Below are 12235 nucleotides of genomic sequence, written 5' to 3'. Positions count from 1 at the left end.
GATGAGAGGTGATTGAAGAACCAAACAGCTTTTTCAAAGTGACTTTTCCATTAAATCTAGAACCTTTATTAATTAATAAAATGGCTTGAATTAAGCATGTTATGTTAATAAGATTTTATATTTAATTGTACCTCCTATAAAATAACATTAGATTGTTGTTACTATTATTGTAGTTATTATTCCAGAGTTAAAATTGTTAATTCCTTCTATTATGTATATTACTTAGGAGATCACTACAAAAGCATTAAACAGAGGCTTAACCACAAATTTATCAAGGGCAGACTAGCCTTTAAACTTAAGCACCCTGTAGGCTAAAAAAAAAGAATATTTGAATAACTAAAAGTACATGGAAATTAGATACACTTTTCTATTATTTGGCTATTAACTTTAATGTGATTTACTAAGGTATTTTACTCTTTAAAAATCTGTTAGTTTGAGTCATACAGCTGGTGTTAATGATGGTTTTCAAAAATTATTTTTCTCACCAACTATATGTAGTGTACTATACTATAATGCTTAAAAAAAATCTGATATTTTCTTTGGGACAGAAAAAGAAAAGAATCAATTTAAAATTAGAAGCTAGGAACAGTTTTTATTTTATAAAGTTTCACAGTTCAACTAATGTGTCAACTAATAGTTCTGAAAGTTATATAATAATCTGATCTTCCAGTAGTGAAGATCAATTTTTTTTTTGAGAGAAAAATGGTTGAAGGAGATTCAACCTTGTTGAGAAAACAGTTCAAAATGTAATTCTACGTATTTTATGTAATATATTTGGATGTACTTTATCAACTCTCCGTTTTTACTGTTCATTAATTGCCAGTTACTGAGACCAAAGCCTTCCAGATTTTTTTTACACTACCTGCAACATGTGATTGTAATGTACATATATAAGTAGGTAATATAAAATTGAGTATAAAGACAGCAATTGAGTTGCTGTCTTTTTTGGTTGAGTGCATACTCCTTTCTGCTTAAATAAAGTAATATCCTGTGCTATGTATGATAGAATTGAACTAAATTTTAGATTTGGAAACATGGTACATGTAGAAAATAAAAACTCTTTAAAATATATTGTTATATTTACCTACATTAGAAATCATTCTTTGTGAGTATATCAGTATTCATAATAAAATCATAGAGACTGCAGACTTAGGGTCATACTGATTAAAATATAGACCTAAATAAGTTAGGAATACAGAGTGTAGAAAAGTCTACTTTCACTCACGTATTTTTTTGCAGAAGGTAGACCAAATATCTAGCTCCTGCACCTTGGATTTTCACATTTGTGCTAAAATTGCTTGATGTTCTCTGCTGTTTTCTTGTTAACTGCTAGTATTTTATTCCCTTTCTGTCATTACTGAGTACTGAACTGATGTTTCCAAGGAATTACTTGTTACAGCCTCAAGATCTCAGTCCAGCTAATTCAAAGCTCATCATTGTGCATATAAAGTATGTTAATTTTTTCGTCATGTGCGGTACTATATAATAAATTTTATCTAACATTTTGGCACTAGTCATTCATTACCATAATGCCTTTCTGTAACTTTTTACATAGATTTTGCTTTTACTTCTTGGATAACTTAATGCCATAAACATATTTTGTAACTGTTGTGTCTTTTTTTAATTAATTTAAGAATATATTGAAAATCACAATTCCTGACAAACACTCCTGCACAGCTCGGTGCATGAAGAAAATTAGTTCTGTTTAATCTTATTTTCATAAATTTCCTAAGTCATGCATTTTTTTTCTTTTAAACTACATTTGCTGAATTACCTTGTTGACTGTTTTTTGAAAATTGTAAAATGAGATTCTTTTTATAGTTACCCCATGTGTCGTTTCCTTCTGATAAAAACACTAACTTGTATCCTAAATGATTACATAGAAATGTTGTGCAATGTGACTCCAGGGAAAGGGGGGATAAAAGCTTTCTAATTGATAAAGTAATATAGTACTTTTGGCCAATATAGTTGTAAAGTTACACCCATGCTAGATAAGAACCTAATTAGACATCTTGAGGGATCATTTAAAAGTGTAGCAACAATTTATCTGGTGTCACAGACATTTAATCTCTCAAGATTTGCCTGTTGCCTTGTTAAAACAACCTCAGAAAACACAGCATGTGGTAAGTGTATATAAAACACAGTTCTCATGTTACTCTGGTTTTCATTAGGACTACATTATAAATCACTAGTGGATCTGGGAGGCATTATCATAGATTTAAGATGTTTTGTGTTAGATACTAGAAAAATACCTAATTAAAAACCATTACTAGTGACCAAAGATCTACCCTAGTTGTTAAGAAAGACTTGCATGTCGGACTGAAACCATAAGGGAAAATGTCAACACATCTAATGATAAAAGTGTTTCAATAGGATATTTTGAAATCATGATGTAATTTTACATCAAACGATATAGTATCTAACTTATCAGAAGGCCTTTCCATTCATCTATTTTTTTTTCAGATTACACCAATTCTAAATTTCCTGTTCTTACTCTAGTCAATGCTTTGAGTCTGTTCATTCGTTCTCAGTCTATTAAATGAAATCTGGCTATTGCTTATGGTTGTCTGTCTGTATTTTTTGAAAAACTGTTCTATTTGGTCTGTATTATTTTAACTTCCTTTCCCTGGTTTAAAAATGCTATTATCAATATTTGAGACAATATTTCAGTTAAAGCTTTGAGACTGAAGTTCTTAAAAAAAATAAAATATGAAAAAACTTGTCTTTAAAAAGTGTCATAGGAATAGAGACCTTTCTCTTTTTAAATGTATTGTTATCTAAATGGAAAAAAGATAAACAATAAAGAATTCAAAAGCATGCCAGCATGCCTTATTAACTAGAAAAAAAAAGCCATCTTCGTCATATATGTAGTAGTATTGCTTTTTTTTTCCTGTTTACTATATATGCATATATCTTGCTTTATAATTTATTTTTCTTCTGTACTTTTTGCTAGCTTTCCCAAGTGCTTTGTTTTCCCTCTTTCAGTCATATTATTCTTCTCTCTGGTTTTCAAACTGTTCTTCTTGTACTCTTATTTTATAGGAACTCAATGAAACTAAATGGAAGAACACACGTGTTGATGTTGAGCATTCCAATCTGTGTTACTTTATTTGTTTTGATATTGAACAAATTAATTACCATATCTGATTCCAGTGTAAATATAGTCAGTTTTCTGACTGGAGATATAGTCAATGTTATCCATGCTGAACATGTATGGATAATATTTGGTTTTGGTCTATAGAGATAAATGAACAAATCTTACCTGTTTAAACACATAATAATAGGTGCTTGAATTTCAGTTTAGTCAAATTTAAACAAATCAATATAGAGAAAAGAAGGTGGTATAGTGTGATGTTTCTTTCAGGGTACTGTGTTACATAGTGATGCAACATACCAGCATTTATTGTTATTGTAAATAGTATATACTATAATTAGTATAATATAATATGCACAATATTTCAAATATACTGGTTAGACATTTTTCCCTCTTCTATTGTGCTGTTGCAGATCCAGATCCCGTCTTTCTTGTTAATTATTATCTCTTGTGGATAAGTAGTTCTCTATCCTTACTAGTATCGTAAGAATACCTCTTGTAGTGGTTTACACATAAACTCATCACTAGCCTTATCTTGACATCTAGTCTGCATTACACCCAAGAGGTTTATACTGTTTGAATTAATTTTTACTCCTTCCAAGTTCAGGAACACTAGGCAAGCTGTTTTATTGTGATATTTGCTTTGACATGAACTGAGATTTACCCAACAGGATACTGCTAGTAGGGATTCCACTTTGTATTCAGAAACAATATTTTTCCATTGCACCATATGCTAAAAAGTGTCAACAATTACAGAGAAATCTAACAGATATCACTAAGGATTATTGTTACAGTCACATAGTAGACTGAATGTGTTAACAGTAACTGGCAGGCAGTCAAACATTTGGAATTGTGGGATAAATATTAAAAAAAACAACACCTGTTACTATTTTAATTTATAAGCTAAATAATAATGGCTAACACTGCTAACTTGGAGATACTCTGTTATTATTACATCAAACTAAATATAGTTAGTTCTAGGTGTCTTGAAAGTGGCTTCCAAAGGAAATAGCAGAACTGAAAAATATAACGTCTTGTTTCTCAAGATCTCGTTTCCTGTCTTTCTTATGAAAATGAATATTCTTATAAGAGTAGTTTCTCCTATCTGAACAGTTTCTCCTATCTCCAGCACCTCGATGTCCCTCATATACTGCAGTGCACAGAACTGCACACAGTACTTGAGATGTGCAGCCTTACCAAGGCAGAGTATAGGGGTAGGATTACCTCCCTGGTCCTACTGATTGCACTCTTTCTGATACAGGCCAGGATGGTTGTTTCCTTCTTGGCCACCTGAGCACACTGCTTGCTCATGTTCAGCTGGCTGTCAATTAACTCCAGGTCCTTCTCTGCTGGGCCACATCTGATATACATCTGCTCCGGCCACTTCTCCCCAAGCCTGTAGTGCTGCCAGGGACTGTTGTGGCCAAAGTGCAGTACACATCTGGCCTTATTGAAACTCATACAGTTGGCCTTGGCCCATTTACTAGACTTGTCTAGATCCCTCTGCAGAGCCTTCCTACCCTCAAGCAGATAGACAACACCCAACTGAGTGTTGTCTGCAAACTTACTGAGGGTGCACTCTATCCCCCCATCCAAATCATCAATAAAGATGTTGAACAGGAGCAGCCCCAGCACTGAGCCCCAGGGAACATCACTCGTGACCATCAGCTGGATGTAACTCCATTGAGCACAACTTTTTGAACCTGACCATCAAACCAGTTTTTCATTCAGCAAAGCGTGTGCACATCCATGGTCCACTACTTAGCACAGTGAATGGAGTCTCCAGACTTGTGAGTTAAGATGTATGAGAAGTTTGCATTTTTTGTTTCTTAGTACATACTTGGGTTTAATTCTTTACTGGATCAGAAGTATCAGCAATTCAGGGATCTGCTTGGAAGAATCTGCTGGTACATAGCCCTGGAGAGATGAGAAGCCCAGGACATCCAGTTGATTTTCAGGGATCACCTCTTCCAAGCTCAAGAATCGTCCATCCCAATGATCAGGACATCAAGCAAAGGTGACAAAAGATCTGCATGCAGGAACAGGGAGCTACTGACAAAACTTTAATATAAAAAAGAAGTGTAGAGGAGGTTGAAGCAGGGTCAGATATCCTGGCAGGAATACAGATACTTGAAAACCACTGCAAAGATAGGTTTAGGAAAGCTAGAGCCTATCTAGAGTTGAATCTGGAAAGAGACAGGAAAGACTTCTACAGATTTTTCAGCAACACAGGGAAGAGTAGGGAAGATGTAGGTCCATTTTTTAATGGGGTGGGCCCCCCCTGATGAAAAACAATGCAGAATTACTAAATGCCTTCTTTGCTTCTGTTCTTACTGGTAAACCAGCCTTGAGCAATCCCAGACCCCTGTGAACAGATAAAACGTCTAGAGCAAGGATAACTTGGAGAAGGACCAGGTGAGGGAGAGTTGAAGCATGCTGGACATGTATAAACCCATGGGACTTGATGGGATGCATCCATGAGTTTTGAGGGAGTTCAGTTACCTTTGAAAGGCCATGGTGGTTGAGAGAGGTTACTGAGGACTGGCAGATGACAAATGTCACTCCTACCTTCAAGAAGGACAAGGAAAAAGATTGGGGAAGAAGTTTGCTTGAACTACAGGTCAGTTGGTCTCACCTCTATACTTGAGAATTTGATAGACCAAATAGTCCTGGTCACCTTCTTCAAGCTTATGAAAGACAGGAAGATGATTGAAAGCAGTCACCATGGATTTACAAAAAGTGCTTCAATCCTGACACACCTGATTGCCTTCTACAATAAAATGACTGGCTTGGTGGTTGAGTGGAGAGCTTTGTAGGGTGTTTATCAGGACTTTAGCAAGCCTTTCAAAACAGTCTCTCCCATAACGTACTCATTGATAAATTGATGAAGTACCAAACAGATAAGCAGATGGTGAGGAGAACTGAAAACTGGCTGAACTGCCAAGCTTAAAGGGTTGTGGTCAACAGCATGAAGGATAGCTGTCAGTCAGTCAGTAATGGTGTGCCCCAGGGATCACTACTGCAGCCAGTACTGTTTAATACCTTCATGAATTATCTACATGATGGGCAGAGTGCACTCTCAGCAAGTTTGTAAATTATACAAAACTGGATGAGTATCTAATGCACCATAAGGTTTTGCTGCCATTTAGAGGGACCTCTAAGGCTCAGAGAAGTGGGGAAGCTCATTAAATTCAACAAAAGGAAATAAAGAGTCTGCAGGTAAGTAATAACCCTGTGCAGCAGTACAGACTGAGGGCCAGCTAGCTGAAAAACACATTTTCAGAAAAGATTCTAGGGATCCTCATGGATGCCAAGTTGACCATGAGCCTGCTTTATGACAAAAAAATGCCACCAGCCTCCTGGAACACACTCAGCAAAGCACTGTGAGCAGCTTAAAGATTTGATCCTTCTCCTCTACTCAGCACTTATGAGATGCATTTGGAGTGGTGTGTCCAGTGCTGATCTCCCCAGTACAAAAGACACATGGGCACACTGCAGTCCAGTGAAGGGTGATGGAGATGTTTAAAGGACTGGAGCACCAGACTCCTCTTTATAAGGAGAGGATCAGGAAGCTGTGACTGTTCATCCTGGAGAAGAGAGAGTGCAAGGGGTTCTCCTCAATGTGTGTCTACTGAAGAAGTAAAGTAGACAGAACCAGATTTCTCTATGGTGACAGAACAAGGGGGAATGGGCACCATCTGGAACACATGAAATTTGCTTTAAACAAAAGAGAAGAATTACTATTGTAAGGGATATGGGATGCTGGAAGAGGTTGCTTAGAGTCATTGTGGTCTCCATGGCTCAAGCAATCTGCTCTAAATGACCCTTCTCTGAGCAAGAGGACAGGACTGGAGGCTTCTAGTCTCACTCTCTGATTTTGTGATTGGAATTATCCTAAGAATTATATGCTTCAATATGATACTACTTATATCATACCAGTATTTTTCTTATTTTTTTTTAAACAGGACAAGTAAGAGACAGAAGTAACCTCTGTAATATTTCTTGCTTTAAAAATTAAACTGAACATTCTTTGATGAAATTTTTAACCAGTCAAGTGTTTAGTGCCAATTCCACGTGTTTATAAATGCTTTCCAAATTCAGTAAAAGTATCTAGATGTTATAATGATGAAAGCCGTAACAACATCTAGGTATTTAGAGGCATCATAAGTTCCCCTGACTTATTAAAAGGAACCATGCTTGTGTTGATCTATTTAAAATTAATGGATTTCCTCAATTTCCTAAATTAATGACAGTATTAATATTACAGTTTGTTTGGAATTTTGGCAGCTAAAAAAACAATACTAATGGAAAAGATTTTCCCTAGGGCAGATTATATAGGATAGTCACATTTATATTTTATCATTTTTTGTTATTTTTTAAGCCAATTTTTTTTGGTATAATCTTCACATTATATTTATTTTTTTGGTTTTTTTTTGTTTTGTTTTCATTATTTTTCTTTATTTGTTTGCTTTTTAAGAAAATTTGTTTCAATTACTAGAAAATAGAATAGACACATGCCAGTAGGGCTAGACAAAAATTACTCACATAAAACACAGGAAGAGTGAACTGTTATTTTCCTATTTATCAAAATTTCCCTTTTTGTGACATAATATAAATTACTGATGTATTTCCTGGCTGGTTTAATAAAAAGCAAGTATCCTGGCACAGAAAAAGGAAGGAAGAGATATTCTGTCTCCACTACTGGCTGTACCATACAAATGCTTGACTTGAGGAAGCAACTTGATTCACTTAAATTGATCATAAAACCATGGACTCAAAAACCTGTACTCAATCTTGCTGCTGCTTCCTATTTACCACTTTCTGTCAGTAGGTCATAATTGTCACTGCTTCATAATGTCTCAGCCATCCTTGTAACCTTAAATCTCTTAATAATATGTTTGATTTCAAGCCAATTATAACTTTTGGTTCTCTTCTCAGATTTTACCTGTATTTTATTAAGAAATGCATAGTTGAAAAAGGAAGAACAGTTATCACAAATGATATGTGCATTTTTATTTTTTTTTAAAAAAAAGACCTATTTTAAGTCAGATATTTGTGCTTTTTCTTCAGACAGGATAGTGCTTAAGACAAAGCTGGAGGCAAAAACAATCTTGAAATACTTAGGAAATGTAGAAACAGACCTTAGAATTTGGCTGACTGTGTGGTATAATTGCTGTGTAAATATTTCAAAACAACTCATTGAAACACAAATATAACTTATCAATTCTAGTTTTACGTTTTTCCCAGGATACAGCTCTTGATAATACATGTTCTTGTTACATTATACCTCAGCACTTGCCTGAATTTTTCATACATAGTTTGCAGCTTATTTTTAAATGGAAAATACCTGTGGAAGGATCTTTTCTTGGCTCAAGGATAAAAATACATTCACATAGTATGAAAATAAGATTTGAAAAAAGTACAAATATGAAAGAAGCAATCAGCTGAATTAAGTTTGTTATTTATGTTTAGCAACACCAAAGAGAAGATTTGAATGTAGATAAATACTACCTTAAAATTCAACAAAGCTAGTAAAAATATAATTGTTTAATTTCTGGAGACTGGAGGAAAAAAATATTGAAATAGTTTAGCATCTAACTTCTGGCTCCTTCTAAAAATGGAAGAAAAATCTCTGGAAGTGTCTCACTGATACTCTTAACATTACTTTTAAATCACGGCTTAAACGTACTCTTTGAATGTTTCATAAATATAACACCCAGTCCTTCCCTTCAAAGAGGTTTTTCTTTTAAAAAAAATATTTTTCTCCCTGAAGGAGGGTATGACAGAATCCAGAGTTAGCAAGGTGGAACTGCCTTTTTCAGTCAAATAAATAAATAAAAAGAATTTAAAAATCAACTATTTGAAGACTTCACTTTTTTAATATACTGTTTTTAAATCACTAAGGATGTATATTGGATAATGAACCACAAGTGGTTCTGTTTCTCATTATAGGTGTTCCAGCACCTGCAAAAATCTTACTCCTTCCACCTTTTTACGTTTATACTCCTTAAGCTGTTTTTTCCTCCACTGCTAGTAATGGTGAATAAAATTAGGATGTAAATGTTCTGTATGTACTAGGGGCAGAAGGAATCCAAACAATTCTTGTTTTCACTGTTTATTGAAAGTGCAAACACTGTGAATGTGCTACATAGACCTTTGAACTTAAGTGCAAAAATCACATTCTTGAATTAAATTTTTCTACTAGCATAACATTAAAAATAATTTTTATGATTCAGTATGTATATCCTGAAAAGTGTTTATTGTTTTGATTCGGTTGCACATTTATTTCAAAAAGGTTAAAATGCACTGAATATTATTGTTCTTAAGAAAAATGAAACATTCCAAGGTAATTAGAAGTTACAGAGGCTTATTAACAAAGTTAATTATAAAGGTGGTTATTCCAGTGAGAATTTTGCTATGTGTTGCATAGAGGAAAGCAGGGAATTTGAAAGTATTTTCAGCAGTGGAACAAGTGTTTGGTTTTCTAACTGCTAGAATCTTTTAACAAGTATTTCTATGGTTTGTGTACCTTCATTGCCTCCTTATATATATAGAAAATGGTATGAAGAAACAATTCAAACACCAGTAGTTAATTAATTGATCAGAAAAAGCAATCAATAAATATGATTCTATTTAAATATTTTTACATATTAATGTATATTTAATTTTTTTTTTTTTTTTTTCCTCTCTTCTCCTTTTATTTTGCCACTGGTTACTTTTTCTCCTTCCTGTCTGTTCAGTGGTTTTTGGCCAGTTCGTATTTTTCCAGACATCCCTCCATGATGTAGTGGAAGTATATGATGGTCCAACTCTGCAATCATCTTTGTTATCCTCTCTCTCAGGATCTCATTCAGGTATCTTTTACTAGAAATGTCAGTCAACTGTTATTTATTTATGAACTTAGAAACATAATGTAGTGAGGAAAAAAAGGAAAAGATAAACAGTATTTTCATATTTTCTTAGGCAAAGGATTTTTAACTAAAATCATAGTAATTCAAAACTCTTTGCATTAATGAATGAAAGGAAATAAATAAAAACTATTTTCTGTAGCTTTCTTTCTTCTGATATTTAGCTATTACCATGATTGCTTTGGTCTTCTTAATCTGTGCCTTTATGACTTTTGTCTAGTTGACAATCTGAAATGGGTATTATAGATTTAAAAATATAGATGTGTAGCAAAGTAAAATGGTATACATTATGCGCATGTTGACTCTATTAAAAGATAGATAAGGTTTGGGGGGGGGGTTGGTAAAGAAGAAACAAATCTTTCTAATAACTGAGTAAAGATTTAGTCTGCATTTTCTAGGACAACATAATACCGCCAACGTGAAATACTGAAATCACATATATCTTGCAAAGTTTCCTGAAGGGTTTTGGAAGGGTTATTTCTAGTTTCAAAGATATTGAGATATTTTGAATGCCTTTTTAGTAAAAAGTGGTTATGATAGCTTTGTATTTGCTTTGTTTGAATAGGTGAATCCCTTCCATTGAGCTCAGGTAACCAGATCACGGTTAGATTTACTTCAGTTGGACCAGTAACAGCTAAAGGATTTCATTTTGTTTATCAAGGTGAGACAGCCTGGAAAAATGTGTACATTTATTATTTTCATCACAAGTTGTAAATGATCAGGGAGTAACAGACTGAGAATGCAGAGGAAAGAATAGCCACCTAACAAGTATAACAAGTTTCACTATTTCTGTATATTTTGAAAAATCTTTAGGATCATTCTTTTATCTCTGTTTTAAAGCCTAAATCAAATATTTAAGAAGCATGAGAGGTTCCAAATATAACTAGTCAGTGATACAAAGCAGCTCTTTCTGTTTGCTAACCTGCCTAACTAACCACTTGGCTGCTCACACTGGTTTATCTCTCAATTTAAATATGAATAGGTGGAAGTGTTATCACCCATGGGTGAAACAGTGATACTGCTGTTATTAAGATACTTCTGTTGTTTTACATAATTTGCCTTTCTAGGCGTCAAACACAGAAATGGTTATACATCAATACTTGCAACTCCAATTTATTCTTCCATTAAATTTACATCCTGATCTGACAGAATACATATTTAGAAATCCATAGAAATAAATGTAAGTATCTATCTGACACAGGAACGCTATTTTGAAAACGTGTATTAGCTGAATATTCCATACTAGTACTTCCTTTCAGTGCCATTTTAGAAAGGTTTCAGTGTGGATTTTATAAATTTCTTTTAATCTTTGCAAGGGTCTCAGTGCTATGCTCTTCTCAATAGTATCTCAAACATAAAAAATATGCAATCCTATTGTCAGTATTCATTTGGGGATGATTAAAATGTTCCTAACTGGCAAATAAACAAATGTTACTTCCTATAAATTTGGAATGTTTGGGGTTCAAAATCTGGATTCCTACACTGAATCTAAAAATAAGAATCCACAATTATTTATATGTTTGCAGCTGTCCCAAGAACAAGTGCAACACAGTGTAGTTCCGTGCCTGAACCAAGATTTGGAAAAAGGATTGGAAATGAGTTTGCAGTTGGGTCATTAGTCCTTTTTGAATGCAATCCAGGCTATATCCTCCATGGGTCAACAGCAATTAGATGTGATACAGTACCAAATGCATTGGCACAGTGGAATGATTCACTCCCTACATGTGTTGGTGAGTTCTTCAAGTTTTTTAATATCACTAATTACTGCATAAAGTGTAGACCATTCTCTCCAGCTGAATGTGTTTCTTCTTTTTTGTCTGTACAGTATTTCATTCTTGCTTGCTTTTATTCACTTTCTTCTTCATTCAAGGTTAAGATTTTATTTCCCCTTCTATTCTAACCTTGCTGTGACATTTCAAAAGCTTCATGAACATACTTTCTTGCTATAAATTAGACGTTATCTTCTTGTACATGAACATCAGTGACAGTCCCTGGCTTAATCAGAAATATCAATTTGTGCCCTGACTACTTGCAAGACTAAGATACTCTCACCTTGCAGATCTCAAACAAGGTATTGCAAACTATTAGAAGGAGCATTACTACATGAAAAATTTAGAAGTAGTTATGCTAATATTTCATTGCTTGTCAGAAAAAAACCAGCAATTTTTCATATCAGAAAATATACTTTGTCTCATTGTACTCACACAAGATTAAAGTCTTAATATTAAATTCT

The 12235-nt window shown here is 34.0% G+C and overlaps 1 protein-coding gene across 2 annotated transcripts in view; it reads left to right on the top strand.

Annotated features, from left to right (window-relative positions):
- Window positions 1–12235, top strand: part of CSMD3 (CUB and Sushi multiple domains 3) — a 545585-nt gene that overhangs the window by 411076 nt on the left and 122274 nt on the right. For both annotated transcript variants that reach the window (XM_009995351.1, XM_009995350.1), the window contains 3 exons: window positions 9835–9948; window positions 10568–10663; window positions 11529–11732. In XM_009995351.1, the coding sequence (XP_009993653.1) occupies window positions 9835–9948; window positions 10568–10663; window positions 11529–11732 (414 nt within the window). The remainder of the gene's footprint in view (window positions 1–9834; window positions 9949–10567; window positions 10664–11528; window positions 11733–12235) is intronic.

Source organism: Chaetura pelagica, unplaced genomic scaffold, assembly GCF_000747805.2.
Source record: "Chaetura pelagica isolate M959 unplaced genomic scaffold, ChaPel_1.0 scaffold53, whole genome shotgun sequence".
In the NCBI taxonomy this organism is placed as follows: domain Eukaryota; kingdom Metazoa; phylum Chordata; class Aves; order Apodiformes; family Apodidae; genus Chaetura; species Chaetura pelagica.
This window is presented reverse-complemented; position numbering and strand designations above follow the sequence as displayed.